We start from the raw sequence: 16,097 nt of genomic DNA, 5'->3' as shown, positions 1-16,097 counted from the left end.
GTATGATGAGCTAGAATTTCCATGGACAAAGTCAAGAGCAACTCAAGCACTTTCAATAAAAGTCTAAAAGTCCAAAAAGTTCTAGTAAACTATTTCCCACATAACCATAGTTGAAACCTTAAGAATAAAGTTTTAGGTTACAATTATCATATAACACCTTAAAAGTATAGTGAGAGCTCTATACTATGACTGAGAATATCTATAAGATAATGCTGGTCTGGCATGACAATGAGATGGTATGGGAAATATGTAAAAGCTTTGTACTCATATGAATCTTCATCAATCAATTTAACTACATGAGGCGCTTGCATTAACAATTCAAATTATCACTAACAAAAATACAATGAATTTTATCTCTAACAATCAATTAACTCAGTTTTTATAGCAAAATTTTATATTTATTCAGGTACTAATGTAAAAGTTGTATGACTCTCTTGAGATATTCAATGTATGTATTAATGGGAAAAAGATTATAAATTTAGGTCATTTCATACATAATAAAATAATTTTCTTTTTCAATTGCAATGTGCTATTGACTTTAGATAGAAAAAAGTTTTTAAAAAAATCTCAACTTTCTAGGAAATAAATATAATACATAAAATTTCACTTGTAAAATATCTTATCTCATTAAAAATCTTAATAACAAACAACAAATACAAAATAATTTTATTCATGATTATAACACTTTTTCAAAATATTCTAGAAAACTTATTTTTGTGTACTAATCAGAATATTCTTGAATACCTCTTGCAAGGATTCATCCTCTAAAGAGTTTAGGTAACTTATCAGCTTTGAGTCAAAAATAAAGCTGGTCTTTGGCAACCAAGATTGTGCAGCTATGAAGCTACTTGGAGTGAACTCCATTGAGAACTTTAGCCCATGTCACTCGATCTCTCATGCTTCCAAAAATATTTCAATATAATTCAAGATGTTAGGAGGTGGAAAGTAATGTTGCTTGCCAAATAATGCTATGACAACGAATAAAGCAAAATCTTAGCAAGATCAAGAAATCCCATTTTAAATACATGACAATTATCACATTGAAAGTTATCATATTTGGAATGGTGTCAACATCAACTTCACCAGCCTAAGAGATAGGCATGCATCATTCCATTCCAACAGGCAATGTCCTTTTGAGGCGACATCTCATTGGCTCGCCTATGCTGTTGCCATGCACCACATTTGAATCTGGCATTCTAAGATTCGAAGGTGTTCTTGGCTTGCTACAAATGCCCATTCTGGGCATGTACACCAAAGATGATGTTCCAGGAGAAATTATTGGAATTTGTGATGGACTTAATATCGCCTGGGCACCTAAAATGCTGCCACACCTTCCATACATATTGAGAATAAGGAGGTTGCAAAGATAGAGATCAAAGCTGAGGGATGGAAGCTGTGGAAAAACACGAATGCCACTTCAGCCAAACGTCAAGAGACATAGCGAGAGATATATAAATATATAACTGACATGCTATGAGTTAAATTCTACATGGTATCTGGTTCCAATGGCCAATCCCCACTAGCATCAGAGAATACGGACCGATGAAGGTGAGAGGGCGCAAGCACTCGCAACACTTGCGAGAGTGGAACACGGAACCCAGGAGTGCAAAAGGAGGGAACGAACGCAGTGATGCCCTCGCTACTCTAACATCTGCGCAGGATGGAGCCAATCTATCCCTAGGAATGACTCATCCCCTTCTCCACCTCCTTACTAGATTCCACTCTAGTCTCTAAACAATGGCCACATCTTCTTCTACCCTCCTCCTCCTCCCCCACCTCCTGCGCATCCAGAATCAGAATTCATGGGAACAACCTTTGAAAGATGCAATATGGTGGTGTAACTGATCCTACTTGCCAAGGATTGTTGGGGTATCGTGGACGGAACAGAGCTTAAACCTGTCAACCTCGCGCTTCAACTGGCATGGGAGAGTCGCAATCGCAAGGCAACTGGGCGACGAATACATGCACTTGCTCGATCTCATGAAAAATGCAAATTGACTTCTCTATCTTCTCAGGGAATGCCAAAGTCATGCTTACCCAGAAGTTCTTGAACAAGACTCTGCCAAGTCAGTCAAGAGCATTATCCTCTAGAGAAAAATTCAAGTTTCGAGTAAGTTTCCACAAAAAATTCTAAACGGTGGCATTTTTTCTCTTTGCAAGCTTCCTTGGCGCTGTGTAAAGAAAAAAGCATAAAGAATGCGAGAACTATGTAGAAATTTCAAATGGCCGCTTGTATTTCAGATGAATCCGTCGCCCAGATTATATGAATTTTGTTTGTGGAGTCGATTGGCGTGGTCAACAGCATGATGCAATGCGCTATTCGCGACCTCATCTCTTTCCAGACAGCAAGTAAACTTGCACTTCTGAATACCTTTGGAAGCCTTGAAAGCAAGCTGCTGCTGAAGGCTTTCCGTGGTAATAGTGGCGAACAGCACACTAGATGTGGAAGCTTGCTTGCGCAAAGAGTCCTGACGGAGCCTTTGAGAGATGAAGGAGCTAAACAGAGCTAAGAACGTCCACGTTATTTAACAGTATCAGTTCAGATTTCAGATTTCAGCATACACAGACGCTGAATGTCTTGGAACTGCCAGGAGTTTTAGAGGAGACTTGAGCAGCAGCGTCGTCTCAAAGCAATCCTCAAGAGTTTGGATCTCTCCGGGAGGGAAGCTCCAATCAAATCCATGGACAAGGTTAGCCAAGAGCAGCTCAAGCGCTTTTAATGCGAGTGGCATTCCAGGACACATCCGCCGCCCCGATCCAAATGGTATGAGATCAAAGTGCTGGCCCTTGAAATCCACTGATCTCCCAAGGAATCTCTCGGGCATGAACTCTGTGGGGCTTTCCCAGATACTTGGATCGCGTCCAATGGCGAAAGCATTGACAAAGAGTGTTGAGCCTTTGGGAACGTAGTAGCCACCAATCGTGCAAGCTTCGTCAGAGCTGCGAGGAATGAGGAGTGGACCTGGAGGACAAAGCCTCAAGGTTTCCTTGATGATTGCTTGAAGGTACTCCAGCTTTGAGAAATCAGACTCTTGAACCAGGCGATTTGGACCCACGACAAGGTTGAGCTCGAGTTGAGCTTTCTCCAAAACATGAGGATTGTGAAGAAGTTGTGCCATCACCCATTCAGCAGCCACGGCCGTTGAATCAGATGCTAGCAACAATTCCTGTCAACCACGATGGTATAAGGAATAAGTTTATATGTGGAGTGAACTTACTGTTATAAACGCTTTTACTGTGTCTTCTGCGCTGAAACTCTCGAGCAGTGCGTCCATGAAGTCTTTGGGACGAGCGGTTGGCTCTTTGTGTTCTTTGATGATCTTCTTCATGAACTTGTCTTGCCTCTCGTGCAATCTCTTGAACTGAGGGATGGTCGGATCGAGCCATTCTAAAAAGCACCTGAGGTACGATGGAACAAATTCGGTGATGTGGAACTTGATTGCCAGGCTGAAGATTTCATTAATAACATGTTTAATCTCCCTGTGTTGATCATTGTCATCAGTGGTGTCCCCAAAGTATCTCTTGCTCATCAGGATCATTGTGAAGGCGTTGAATGTGAAAGTTGAGAAGAGATATCTCATGTCAACAGCTACTTTTTCCTCGTTAGACTTTCGCAAGATACGAAACGCTCTCGAGAGTTCTTGGAACCTCACCCACAAGGAGGATTCCAGTTTCTGGGGAGCAATAAGTTCAGTCACACACATCTTACGCAGCCTCCTTGAATGCTCGCTGTAGTGTATCCCAATGCTTTGGAAATCATACCCAATAATCTCGGAGATCAAGAGATATGGCCTCGAAGCAAATGCCAAGCCATTGTTCATGAGAGCTTCTTTCGCCATCTCTGGGCTGGAGACAATGATGCTTGGGATCATCCCAAGCTTCAAGAACATAATTGGCCCATACTTTTTGGAGAGTGCTTGCAAAGATCGATGTGGCTGCTTCGTAATGAGATGAAGGTGGCCGATCAATGGAAGTGCCCATCCTGGAGATGGGGGCAAATTCTTCTTCTTATCCCACAAAGTGACCAGAATGCTAAGAGCTCCGGTGAGCACTAGCAAAAGAAAAGGAAGCGCGAAACTAGAGAGTGCTAACTCCATCAAGTAGAAATCTAGAAGCTCTGAATTGTGTGTCTTCACCGTGTTGTTTGGATCAAGAGCTCGCGTTATACTTATATATCTAAGTTCTTGCATGCTTGAATTGACCATAATTTTCATCACAAAACTTTGGAATAAGTCATATAGTCAGGACAGGGTGGCCCTAGAATTCTTACAAGTGAGTTAGTCAACACTGTTTAGTCAGCAAAAAACGCAATGGCGCGAAATAGTTACTTTGATCCTACACGCTCCTGGACGGACGGTGGCGATCGCGGCAGTGGTCCTGCACATCAGACGTGGAGCCACAGAGGGTTTGGCGCAGCTCTCGCCAGGCTAGGGTTTATCGAGTCCTGCCAAGGATTCTCTCCTTCCCGCCGGATTGGAGCTTCCGGGATCTCCCAAGAAGCAATGTGGATCCCCAGGCGCGCGCTGCTGCTGCTCGCCCTCTCCATCCTCGTCGCGCGCGCGGCGGAGGCGGCGCTGGATTGCACGTCGCCGTTCACATACAAGGGCCAGACCAGGTATTTCGGTGCTTGCAACACTCTCACAGGCCCGGCGGCGCTGGCCTGGACTTACGATCCAGCCGATAGCACGCTCAAGGTCGCGTTCTTGGGACAAGCCGCGAGCCCCATGGGATGGGTGGGCTGGGGGATCAATCTGGGCAGCAGGCCAGTGATGGTTGGGACCAATGCCTTGATCGGCTTTAGGACCCAAGACAGGAGCTATGTCGACACTTACAAGCTCACCACTGATATTCAAGCCGGAGCTCAGCTCACTCCAGGAACTCTGGATGTCTCGGTGCTCGACAAGGCTGTGGAGATCACTGGCACCACTGTGACCATCTTTGCCACCATCCAGCTCCGGCCAAACCAGACTAAGATCAACCATGTGTGGAACCGAGGCTCCAAGACGATTGGAGTTTCGCCGCTCCAGCATGGACTCTCTCCGGAAGATCGCAGTGGTGTTGGTGTCATCGATCTGAGCACCAGATCCGTGATAGACACCGAGCCTCCTCATCAAAGTCTCAAGCAGGTTAGCTCTTTTGCTCTCTCGCTTTCTTCTTACGCTTGGTGTTCTTCCTTTGTTCTTCCAGAGCCATGGAGCTCTCAATGCAGTTGGATGGGGGATTTTTCTCCCGCTTGGAATGATGACTGCTCGCTATGCCAGGCCCTTCTCCGAGAAAGTTTGGTTCTACGTCCACATATCTCTGCAAAGCCTTGGCTTGCTGCTGGGATCCATTGGCTGGCTCATTGGATTGAGGCTTGGAAGTTACTCCAAAGGGATCGTCCATGATGTTCATCGAAACATTGGCATTGCAATCTTTAGTTTCGCCTGTCTACAGGTAAGAACTTTGCTGATATACTACGAGTCTACGAGCTTGCGACTTCCTTCCCAGGTTTTTGGAGTAGCGTTTCGTCCAAACAAGGAGCACAAGCTCAGGCTCTACTGGAACGCTTACCATCACTCCATCGGCTACCTCATGCTCATCCTCATCTTCACAAACATCTACAAAGGTTTGGAGATCCTCCAGCCCAAGCGACGGTGGCACAACGCCTACACTGGCTTCGTGGTGCTGGCGGCCATCGTGAGCTTCATTCTGGAAATCCTCACTTGGATCATCTACTTCAAGAGGAAGAAAAATGCCGAGAAAGAAACGTTTGCAAACGGTGGTAAGGTGCAAATGGGATCCTCGTCTTCCAGTTTCCCAGCATAGCTTCTTTACTTATTTTTTCTTCTCCTTGATATGGTTTTACTGCGGCAACCCAATACTGGGATTGAGTGTATTTTGTTTGAGAGAATTTGGTTTGGACTAATACGAAGTGATTTTTAGTAAATAATGGTCCCATAGTCTAGTGGTTACGACATTGGACTTTGAATCCAAGAGCCCGAGTTCGAATCTCGGTGGGACCTCTTTTCTTGGCTTGTGAGCGTCGTTGTTACACGCAAGAGAGAGGCATTGCGTGTCAAGCGTGCTTCTCGCCTAGGGTTCCTGGAGCTCGGGAGCGCGACGTGGTACAGATCCATTGCGATTCTAGCGCTTTTCAGTTTGATTCTAGTGGCGAGATGTTGCTCAAGGTAGAGGGATACAGGGCGCCGGCGCTAGATTTGTTTGTGATCAACCCTGGCCGCGGCCGATCCAGGACGAGCAGGCTGATGGTCCAATGTAGCGCCAGGGATGGCGATTCAGATGGGAATGGAATGGGAGGCGATGTCCAGGTCCAAAGAGCGCTGGTGGAGATGATCCAGATGCAAGTAAGCAAGGTGAAGATGTCGGAATTTGTGGAGGAAAGGTCGCAGTACATGAAAACTATTGCGCAAGACTATCGTCACGACCATGCTCGAATTGCGTTTCGTGCGATGAAAGAGCTCGATGCCGCTGGAAGCCGGGTATGTATTCTTCGTTTTTTTTTGTCCTTGGGTTTTTTGGTTCTCATCAAGATTTCTTCGTTTTTTCTTCTTGCGTCAGGTGCTTAGGGAGCTTGATGCTGGTGCTGGTGCAATCGAAGAGGAACTTCGAATGGCTCGTGCCGATCTTGAGGTACGTAAAGAACTGTAGAAGTTTTCACTGTTCTTATGTCTTTTTTCTTTCGACATAGGCTCAATCCAAATCCATTGACGAGTATCAGCGCTGGTCTGCTCATCTCCGAAACGAGGGGCTGTTCTTCAAGAATTTGTACACTGCTCCGGATAGATCCAAGGCATCTAGAAAGGTTCGCAAGATTCTCTTCGTGAACTTCACAGTTCTTGACTGCTTTTGTTCTCCAGGATTTGGTAGTTAGCTCACCATCGGGAAACTTTAGCGCAAGTTACAAGCAGTTTTTGTCCGGAGGAATCTCCCTGGTCCTGGCCTCGTTTGTTTACAGTTCTGGCTCTGGTGAGTTTTCTTTCCTTCTCTCAATCGATCCAATTGACAAGAACTTTGGTGGAACTTCCAGGCCTCCTAACAGGAACCTTAATGCGTCCATGGAAACTCGCCTCGTATGGAATCATCCTCACACTTCTATTGACACAGCTAGCGTACGCCGACGTTCTCGTCGGCGAAGAAGTCGAGAGCTCAAGCAAAGATCAAGGCTGACGCATCTGAGCCGTCCAGTTAGCACTATGAAATCGGACGGCTCCGATTGATGTACATATACTTATACTAATTTATCCACACCGTTGGCACCGTAACGTATCTGGATCGACGGTTGCGCGATCCATGACCCCTATCGTAAAGTGCATCCCACGTGGACGGCACGATGTGCTGCCACGTTTTTCTGAAGAACGGTTTTGATGCGCTTTTTGCGAGAGGAGGAACAATTTGACCTCCTCTTCTCTCCTTCACGCGTGTGTTAGTAGTGGTTGTTTTTAGGGTTCATCGCTAGCTTGGAATGCTCCCCGTAGCGTCAAGGTATTTTTTCTCCTTTTTTTGCGCATCGCGCTCGGATTTCATGCTCACATTGCTTCGTTCCAGGGAATTTCGATCTGAATCTGAGCTTTTTGAGGTCCCCAGGTGAGGATTTCCTAGGTTCGCTACCAGCTGCTTCCTCAGCGCCAGATTTCTCTCAAGTATGGCACAGATTTGTCGGCCTTGTCTCAGCGATCCTCGTACTTTTCTCCCTGGAGAACACATCAGGGCTTTTCCAGTCTTGTCTCAGCGAATTTCTAGAACTCAAAGGCGTTTTCCTCGATCTTTGGAGGCACTGAGGCTACGGCCAAAACTTTCGCCATGGTCGGTGAGTCGGCATGCTGCAAGAGCTGTTCTTCCTGGACAAGTCAGCAACAATCACTGTAAGAACGAGCACATCGACCAGAAATTTTGCGTCTTAAAGCTGGTAAGATCATGTAGTACGATGGATATATTTTGTTTTGATTTCGTTCTCTTTGCCTTGGTAGATCACGAAGGTTCTTCCGGTTGTTTTGCCAGTCATCCTTTTGAGAGCTGCCCCTGCGCTAGCTTCCACCATCACACTCTCCGCTGCTAGCTCTACAGCCAAAGGACTTCGTGTTCCCGAGCTTCTTACGAGCGCATGGACGGGACTCATGGCCGGATGTCTACACACTCTCACAGGACCCGACCACCTTGCTGCTTTGGCACCTCTCTCAATCGGTCGCACGAAGATGGAAGGTGCTTTTGTGGGAGCGCTGTGGGGTTGCGGTCATGACGCTGGCCAGATCCTCTTCGGGTTGCTGTTCCTGGTGCTCAAAGAGAAGCTACAGATTGACCTCTTGAGAACATGGAGCGCTCGAGTTGTCGGTGTCACTCTTCTCGTAATCGGCGCGGTGGGAATTAAAGAGGCACAGGAAGTTCCGATCCCTTGCCTCGCAGGGGAGGGCTGTGAAGCAGACTACGAAGACAGTGGCGGAGTTCAGGAGCGGAAAAAGCCTTTTGGATTTGCAACTTTTGGGACGGGAGTAGTCCATGGCCTCCAGCCGGACGCTTTGCTCGTCATTCTTCCAGCGCTGGCATTGCCTTCTCGACTAGCAGGTGTGGCTTTTCTTTTCATGTTCTTGCTGGGGACGGTGGTGGCGATGGCTAGCTACACCGCTTTCGTTGGTTCGTGTAGCGAGGCCTTGCAGAAGAGGGTCCCGTGGATAACTCAGAGACTGTCACTGGGCTCGTCGCTGATAGCTATCGCAGTTGGGCTCTCGATTTTGGCTGGAGAGATTTTTGGCATCAACCTGTTTTGAGAAACAGACAGGAAGACAACACAGGTTTTTTCACAAAGGTACTATACCATGACTGAGTTGATGGCATCTTTTATCAGGATGATATGATCAAGCCAGCGTTGAGAGAAATCGAAGACGCCTTAAAGCAACGCATCAACCGAGTCAGCGGCTACGTCTCTCTACTGCAGCAGTGTGTCAGCTCCAAGAGTTTGGCCCATGGAAAGCTCGTCCACGCTCATCTTGTAGAGGCTGGGTTTGGCAGCAACGCTCTTTTGGGTGACCAGCTTATCAAGATGTATAGCAGCTGCGGCAGCCTGGAAGACGCTCGTCAGATCTTCGAGAGGATGCCGTGCAAACGGCCCATCACATTCAACTTCATGATCAGTGCGTTCATCCAGCACGGTTATCACAGCAAGGCCTTGAGTTTGTTTCACTCGATGGAAGATCCCGACTCACATACCTACTCTCGGATTCTCGGAGCTTGCTGTGGTCCGGGAGCTTTGCCAGAAGGAAAAGCCATTCACCAGAAGATCCTGGCAACTGATTCACAGATGAGCCGGGTCGTCCAGAACGCGCTGGTGAACATGTACTCCAAGTGCCAGAGTCTCGAGGATGCAAGGAAAGTGTTTGATAGTATGGCCCAGAAGGACGTGGTTTCCTGGAACTCTATCATCTCGGCTTATACCCAGAGTGGGCATCTCGGAGAGGCTGTTGAGCTATACGAAGCAATGGACGTTGAACCAACGACGACAACGTTTGCCTGCGTTCTCGGTGCTTGCTGCGATTTGGAGACTGGGAAGAAGATCCACAGGAGGATAGTTGACGGTGGATGGGACTCGGACATGAAGGTCCAGAACGCCCTGGTTTACATGTACGCCAAGTGTGGAAGTGTAGAGCTTGCGGAGGACTGTTTCGAGAAGAGTCTGGAGAGGGACGTCGTTTCGTGGAACACGATGATCGGAGCTTATGTCCAGAACGGGTATACGAGGCAGGCTATGAGGCTTTTCTGGACGATGGACTTGAATGGAATCGTCCAGGACTGGGTGACTTTTACCAGCGTTTTCGGGGCCTGTGAGAGCCAGGAGGAGTGCCGATGGTTTAACTTTCGCGCCATAGCAACTGGTTTTGGCAATCACGTCGGGGTGAGGAACGGACTGGTGGCAATGTACGCCAACTGTGAAAACTTGGAGGTTGCGAGGCGGGTTTTTGATGGAACTGAGCACAAGAACATGAGCTCTTGGACGACCATGCTCACAGCCTACGCTCGGAGAGGCTTCGACCGGCAAGCTATGGATTTGTATCGAGAGATGAAGAGACAGGGTGTGGATCCCGACTTTATGCTGTTTCCGACGATCGTCACAGCTTGTTGCAGTCTCAAGGAGGCCAGAGAGATCCACGCTCATATCACAACAACAGGCTCTCACACACTGGCTACGGACAATGCGCTTGTCACCATGTACTCCAACTGTGGCCGTCTCGAGGATGCAAAGGAGATGTTCGATACCATGCCAGAGAAGAACTTCATCACTTGGACAGCAATGATCTCGGCCTGTGCACAGCACGGGTGTCCTCTCGAGGTGATTGGAACTTACGAGGAGATGGAGAGGCAGGGTGTGGCTCCGGTTCCGATAACTCTGGCTATGGTTGCCGGGGCCTATGGCGAGGTGAAATCGCTCCAGGATGCCAGGAAGTTCCACGAGCGGATTGTCGACAAGGGACTCGGTTCGGCGTTCCTCGTCGAGAACTCGCTGATGAACATGTATGGGAAGTGTGGAAGCGTGGACGCTGCAAAGGCCATCTTTGACAAGATGAAGACGAGGAACGTGATAACTTGGACAACGATGGTTGCTGCTTATGCGAGAAACGCTCGTCCGCTGGAAGCTCTCGACCTCTACACGGAGATGGTTTTGGACGGGACGAAGCCGAGCCTGGTGACGTTTACGTGCGTCCTGGCTGCTTGCAGCCATGCGGGACGGATGGAAGTCGGACAAAGGCACCTCTGGTCGATGAAACTGGACTACGGGCTCACTCCAACAGCAGAACACTACGCGTGTGTGGTCGATCTTCTCGGTCGAGCGGGGTGGCTCAAGGAGGCCGAGGAGCTTATCCTTGTCAAGAGCTTGGAAGTGGACGACGTCGTGTGGAGAGCTCTGCTGAGCGCTTGCAAGATCCACTGTGACACCGAGCTTGGAGGAGTGGCCGCTGAGCAAGTTACGCAGCTGGCTCCATTCGACACCTCTTCATACGTGCTGCTGTCAAACATCCATGCTGAGCTCGGGTACTCGAGGTCCTCCAAAGCCCGAGCTCTCAGGAAGAGATCTACGATCATCAAGCCGGAAGTTTGAGCATGTTGGACAGCATCACGAGAGTTGCGGCATTGTTGGAATCCATCTCCAGGAGCCGTGCTGCCGCTTGATCGCCGGTCTGGAAGCTCTGGCAAGCGGACAGGAGAGATCTCCAGGAAAAACTTCCAGGAAGGCAAGGCATGGTGTCGATCAAAACTTCCAGATCTTCTCGACTCGCGCAGCAAGAGAGGAGATTGAGGACGCAGGTGTAGTGCTCCACTTTCGGTTCCAGGCAAAAGTCACTCCTCATCGACTGGAAATGCAGGAGGCCTTGGTCGACAAGGCCTCTGTGAGTGACTCCGGAAAGGACGTTGAGGAAGGAGATTTCATCAGGCGTGTCACCCTCCAGAACCATTCTTTGGAGGAGATGGATCGCTGCTCGGCAGTCTCCACTCCGAGCATAAGCTGCGAGCATTGAGTTCCACGACAGCAAGTCCGGGCGAGCGAGAGTTGCGAAAGTGGATGCTGCCGACTCGAGATCTCCATGCAAAGCGTGAGCTGCGAGCATCGAGTTCCAGGAGGCGGTGTCCTTGTCGGGAATGGAGTGGAAGAGCTCGGAGGCCGCTTTGATATGCCCACTCTGTGCAAATCCCAGCAGCAAGATGTTCTTGCCGAAGAGGTCCCAGCACGGCATCCTGTGGAAGATGGTCTCGAGAGTTTCGACTCCCTTGCTCCTGCAGCACTGCATCAGAGCGTTCCAAGACGATTGCATTCTTTCCGGGGAGATGTCGAAGATGGATTTCGCCTCGCCGATGCAACCAGCGACTCCGAATCCAGTGATCATGGCTGCGAAGGAGGCCGCTGTCGACTCTGGCATCTTTCTTAGCACTTCTATGGCGGCTGCCATATGCCCGGCTTGGGCATAGCTTGACGAGAGGGCGTTCCAGCACACGCTGTTTCTCCGTGGCATTGCATCAAAGAGTGATTTTGCTTCTTGGATTCTGTCCGAGAGAATGCTGGCCTCGAGAAGAACAGTGCAGGAAACCACGTCGTGGCATGGAAACAGATCAAACACAAGCTTTGCTTCTCTTACGTGTTTGTGATGAGCAGACGCTTGCAGAAGACACGTCCAGGCGACGAAGTTCTTCTCGGGCATTGCATCAAACAAGCGTTTGAGTTCTTCCAGGGTGGAGCACAGCTCTAGGAGTGCGGAGTAGACCATCACGTCGTGGCATGGCATTTTGTGAAATAGTGTTTGAGCTCTTGCGATATGCCCGCCTTGGGCATATCCTTGAACCATGGCGGTCCAGAGCACCACATCTCTCTCTGGCATTTCATCAAACAGTGACTTGGCTTGTTCGTACAAAGAACTCTCGTTTGACGTGAGGAACGCTTGGATAACAGCAGTGCAAGACTCAAGACTTAACGCAGGCATCTTTTGCAAAAGCTTGACAGCGCTACCGAAATCCGAGATTTGGGCACTTGCTGCAACTATAACGTTCCAGCAAAAGGCATTCCTTTGTGGAAGTGATTCAAAGAACTTCTTACCTTCCCCCAAGCCTGCGATCTGGCAAAGCATTTTCAATACAATCGTGGACGAAACGACGTCCTTGAAGGGCATCTTGTTGAAAGTAAACTGTGCTTCATCAAAATGCCAATTTCGGGCATTTTCTTGAAGAAGAATGTTCCACGAAAAGGCGTTCTTGTGGGGCATCGAATCGAAAAACCTCTTTGCATCTTGGATGTGTCCCAGCCTTCCAAACGTCGAAACGATTAAATTCGAGAGAAAAGTGTCAGTGGCGTCTAACAGAAGGCGTTGTTTGATGTCCAAAAGCTCACGAACAGTGCCACAACTTCTTATTAGAGCCGCCAGTTTCCATCTTTGTTGCATCTATCTATCATCTCCAACCTTTTTTCTGAGTTTCTGGAATCAAAGATTAAAGAACCAGATAGAGATTTGCCAGGGAAGATCACGAGAGCACAACGTCGCCACTTTCCATTCTTCGCTCGTCTCAAAACTTTAGATTTCTAGAATGCAGCGCTAAGCGCTCAAGTCATCTCATTTGGAAAACTCGAGGAGATCGTCTTTAAAGAGGAAGGAGGAGCGTTTTTTTATTCATGTGTGACCGACTTATCGAGAGATCATGGCTCTGTCAATGTGTGGGTGGAGTTTTTGATCGATCGATCTTGATCTATCCCTGCTGGGTCCTCGTTCCAGCGCTCGTGGAGGCCGATCTCTTCTTGTGTCCTCTTCTGCGTCTCTGCAATTTCCCAAGTTCCAAGAGTGTCATGGTCGTTTGGCGATTTCAATCCAATCAATCGAGAAGAGTTCAAGGAATTGGAGTGGATGATCCTACTTTTCTTCCTCGGCGCCTCCTCCGCCGCCTCATGAGAGATGGAGCATTGGTAGAAGCTGGCCTAGCAGGTCGCACCATCGCTTCTCTCTCTCGCTCTCTCCCTTTTCGCGCCTAAAGAGAAAGAGATCGACAGTCAAAGAGTTTAAAGCCGCGACCCTTGGATTCGCCACGTCATCAATCCACGTGTTCAAGATATAAAAACAGCTGTTACAAAATGCGCGCCTAGGGCTTGATACAAGCAGCGATGGTGGACGCGCGATTCTTCCCCACTCGCAAGCAGGCCTGGTACGCTGGATTCCATGGCGTGATGCCGGAGCTCTGGTGGGATGGATTCTCCTCCCGGGCGGAGCTCAATGCCGCAATCTCCGATAGATTGGGCGGCAGTGTTGGTTCTTGGACGTCTGGCTCGCTGCCCTGGGGCTACTCCAAGCAGATGCTGCTGATCGTGGGTGCCATCGATCGCGAGGGCCACGAATCCCTCACGGAGTCGCAGTGCCGGGCCGCGATCGCGGAGTACGAGCGCTACAACGACTGCAATCTCGAGGCCATGCAGCGGCTCATCGTCCACTTCCGGCTGCCGCTGGACAAGGTCTCGCGGATCAGTCGCGAGGAGCAGAGCTGGATCGTGCGCGAGCTCTACTGCGCAGGGGGATTTCCAGAGAAGGTGGTGGTGATGGAGAGGCTCATGAGCGTCAAATCGTGGGCTTGCTACAGGAATGTGGAGGTGGGGGAGCTCTTGCCGGATCAGCGGACCAAGGGCGAGGAGATCCGCCTGGGATGTGTGGACAATGTGGTGCTTTCTCATGGATCATCGCCACAGGCTGCCAAGATGATGGATTACAACCAGCTGTTTGATGATTCGCTCCAGCGGCTGCGAGAGAAGCGCTCCCGCCCGTGCTTTTATGAAAGCTTCGCCTACTTCTATGGCCATCGTGGATATGGAGAACAGTATGGCGAGGAAGAGATGGGTGATGATGAAGAACAAGAAGACGTGATCAAGCAAGAAGTCGATGATCACGACGTGAAGCCAAATGTTACAAATGGTCGGACCAAGAATGCGGCAAAGCCAGTTTCCGGTATCTTCGAGGTGGTGGTGGGAGCAAATGGTTCTATCGCCTTCCAGCCGTGTGGTGTTCCTGGCCCAGGGGCGAAACGAAGTGTGTTCGAGGTCAAGGTGGCGGCCGATGGATCTCTCGGTTTCCAGCCTTTCGCAGATCGTTGCTCAAGAGCTCGCGTGAAGCAGGAGGTGATCGAAGCCAAAGTGAAGACTGAAGTTGATGGTGATGGGAATTTTGCGAATGGTGCTGTCAAACGCGAGGCTGATGATGATGGTGGTGAGGATCATCGCCGGAGGAGCACTTGGGATCAGCAGCAGCAGCAGCATTTGGGCGTGACAACTCCGCCGCTGAAAAAGCCCAAGCGGAGGGAAATCCTGTCCATGTTCAAAGGTACGCGGCTTTTGGCTCCCTCTTTTCCTAAATCAAGATGAAGCTTGATTTAGAATATCAATCAGGATATTCTAATAAGTACAAATATATATTAGAATATCCTGACGAAGGTGGCAAAAAGGGTTTGTTTATGGGGATGCTCAAGGACGATCTTCTTCAGGCGCTTTGGCGTGGTGGGGAGCCCACGATCGCGTTCGCAACTGGAGGCCAGATCGATGAAGCAACGATTCCAGCCTCTCTTTCAGTGGAAGGCGTCGGGAGGGTCGATGTTCCTTTGCCACAGCAAGATCTGGACAAGATCAAGGCAGCCGCTGAGCGCTATAGGTTCCAGATATGGAGAGTGAGTGCCTCCAAGATCTCGTGCCCTGAGAATCCGGATTTCCTGGAAAAGGCCGCCCACGACATTGCTGCCCAGGCTCTTCAGCTCGGCATGGAGGTGGAAGTGGAGCTCTCGGAGATGTTTCTCATGGAATCAGGTAGTGAGCCTCTAATGTTTGTGATGAAGGGTTCTTGCTTAGCGACCATGATCATCCAGCTCCCCACCCAATCTGGCCACTCAGGTGGAAAGCTCACCATCTCGCATGAGGATTCATCCAAGGAATTCAACTTCCATTCCAGGACAGATTGCTACCATGCCATCTTTTTCCGCGGTTGTAGGAACAAACTCGCTGAGGTGACCAAGGGATCAAGGGTGTGCTTGGTTTTTAGATTGCTGGCCAAGAAGGCAAACTTTCTTTCCGTGGACAACTTCCCATTCTTCGCCTCCACATCAGGGCGTGTCAAGTCGCTACTCCAGCGCTGGGCCGCCACTAGTTCACCGAGTGCAAGGGATTTGATGGTGGTTCCACTGGGCCACTCATATTCGTCCATGAGCTTTCATGGTCTCAAGGGGCACGACCGTGTGGTGACTGCACTCGTTATGAACTGCGACTTTCTGGAGCTCCATCTCTGCACGCTCACGAAACGAGTAAAGCAGGAGATAGAGAATTACTGGGTTGAAAATTGGGTTTCAGCGACAGATGACCTCCGAATTGACTATGGGAGGTGGAACGTCTTGGATATAGACGTGCTCCGGTCATGTAGCGGCGATAAGAACGAGCCATTCATGAGCAGCAGCGTTGTCGACGATGAGGTTGACGTCTTTCATGTTGCAGCGCTGGTGGTCTGGCCTGCAAGCAGGAAATTGCAGGTTTTCAAGCATAAGTGGAGCTCTTTGAAGAAAAACTTGAGGTCGCTCATCGCACGAGTGCTGGAAAAACACTT

The 16,097-nt window shown here is 49.2% G+C and overlaps 6 protein-coding genes and 1 non-coding gene across 7 annotated transcripts; 5 read left to right on the top strand and 2 right to left on the bottom strand.

The window, feature by feature from the left end:
• Positions 1 to 2,237: 2,237 nt before the first annotated feature.
• Positions 2,238 to 4,097, bottom strand: LOC9659451 (cytochrome P450 CYP736A12). The gene is made up of 3 exons (XM_002990767.2): positions 3,219 to 4,097; positions 2,608 to 3,167; positions 2,238 to 2,496 (listed from the first exon to the last, which is right to left on the bottom strand). Exons 1-3 carry the CDS (start codon positions 4,095 to 4,097, stop codon positions 2,238 to 2,240), a joined length of 1,698 nt encoding a protein of 565 aa, XP_002990813.2.
• A 213-nt stretch (positions 4,098 to 4,310) lies between these two features.
• Positions 4,311 to 5,929, top strand: LOC9659450 (cytochrome b561 and DOMON domain-containing protein At5g35735). Its single transcript, XM_002990828.2, has 3 exons — positions 4,311 to 5,126; positions 5,188 to 5,436; positions 5,491 to 5,929. Exons 1-3 carry the CDS (start codon positions 4,311 to 4,313, stop codon positions 5,806 to 5,808), a joined length of 1,383 nt encoding a protein of 460 aa, XP_002990874.2. The 3' UTR covers positions 5,809 to 5,929.
• Positions 5,930 to 5,933: 4 nt separating this feature from the next.
• TRNAQ-UUG lies at positions 5,934 to 6,005 on the top strand. The gene has a single exon. It is a non-coding gene; the product is annotated as a tRNA-Gln (tRNA).
• A 24-nt stretch (positions 6,006 to 6,029) lies between these two features.
• Positions 6,030 to 7,265, top strand: LOC112342547. Its single transcript, XM_024664562.1, has 5 exons — positions 6,030 to 6,482; positions 6,562 to 6,633; positions 6,692 to 6,805; positions 6,861 to 6,969; positions 7,031 to 7,265. The coding sequence occupies exons 1-5, from the start codon at positions 6,159 to 6,161 to the stop codon at positions 7,168 to 7,170; spliced, it is 759 nt and encodes a 252-aa protein (XP_024520330.1). The 5' UTR covers positions 6,030 to 6,158; the 3' UTR covers positions 7,171 to 7,265.
• Positions 7,266 to 7,394: 129 nt separating this feature from the next.
• LOC9659115 lies at positions 7,395 to 8,791 on the top strand. Its single transcript, XM_002990827.2, has 3 exons — positions 7,395 to 7,485; positions 7,549 to 7,909; positions 7,971 to 8,791. The coding sequence occupies exons 2-3, from the start codon at positions 7,646 to 7,648 to the stop codon at positions 8,763 to 8,765; spliced, it is 1,059 nt and encodes a 352-aa protein (XP_002990873.2). The 5' UTR covers positions 7,395 to 7,485; positions 7,549 to 7,645; the 3' UTR covers positions 8,766 to 8,791.
• A 57-nt stretch (positions 8,792 to 8,848) lies between these two features.
• Positions 8,849 to 11,089, top strand: LOC112342570 (pentatricopeptide repeat-containing protein At3g63370, chloroplastic-like). Its single transcript, XM_024664607.1, has one exon. The coding sequence runs from the start codon at positions 8,849 to 8,851 to the stop codon at positions 11,087 to 11,089; it is 2,241 nt and encodes a 746-aa protein (XP_024520375.1).
• Positions 11,090 to 11,104: 15 nt separating this feature from the next.
• On the bottom strand, positions 11,105 to 12,920 carry LOC9659449 (pentatricopeptide repeat-containing protein At4g02750). Its single transcript, XM_024664606.1, has 2 exons — positions 11,344 to 12,920; positions 11,105 to 11,177 (listed from the first exon to the last, which is right to left on the bottom strand). The coding sequence occupies exons 1-2, from the start codon at positions 12,918 to 12,920 to the stop codon at positions 11,105 to 11,107; spliced, it is 1,650 nt and encodes a 549-aa protein (XP_024520374.1).
• Positions 12,921 to 16,097: the final 3,177 nt, after the last annotated feature.

Source organism: Selaginella moellendorffii, unplaced genomic scaffold (genome assembly GCF_000143415.4).
Source record: "Selaginella moellendorffii unplaced genomic scaffold, v1.0 SELMOscaffold_112, whole genome shotgun sequence".
In the NCBI taxonomy this organism is placed as follows: Eukaryota; Viridiplantae; Streptophyta; class Lycopodiopsida; order Selaginellales; family Selaginellaceae; genus Selaginella; species Selaginella moellendorffii.
The sequence above is the reverse complement of the archived record's forward strand: the minus strand, read 5'-3'. Positions and strand labels throughout refer to the sequence as shown.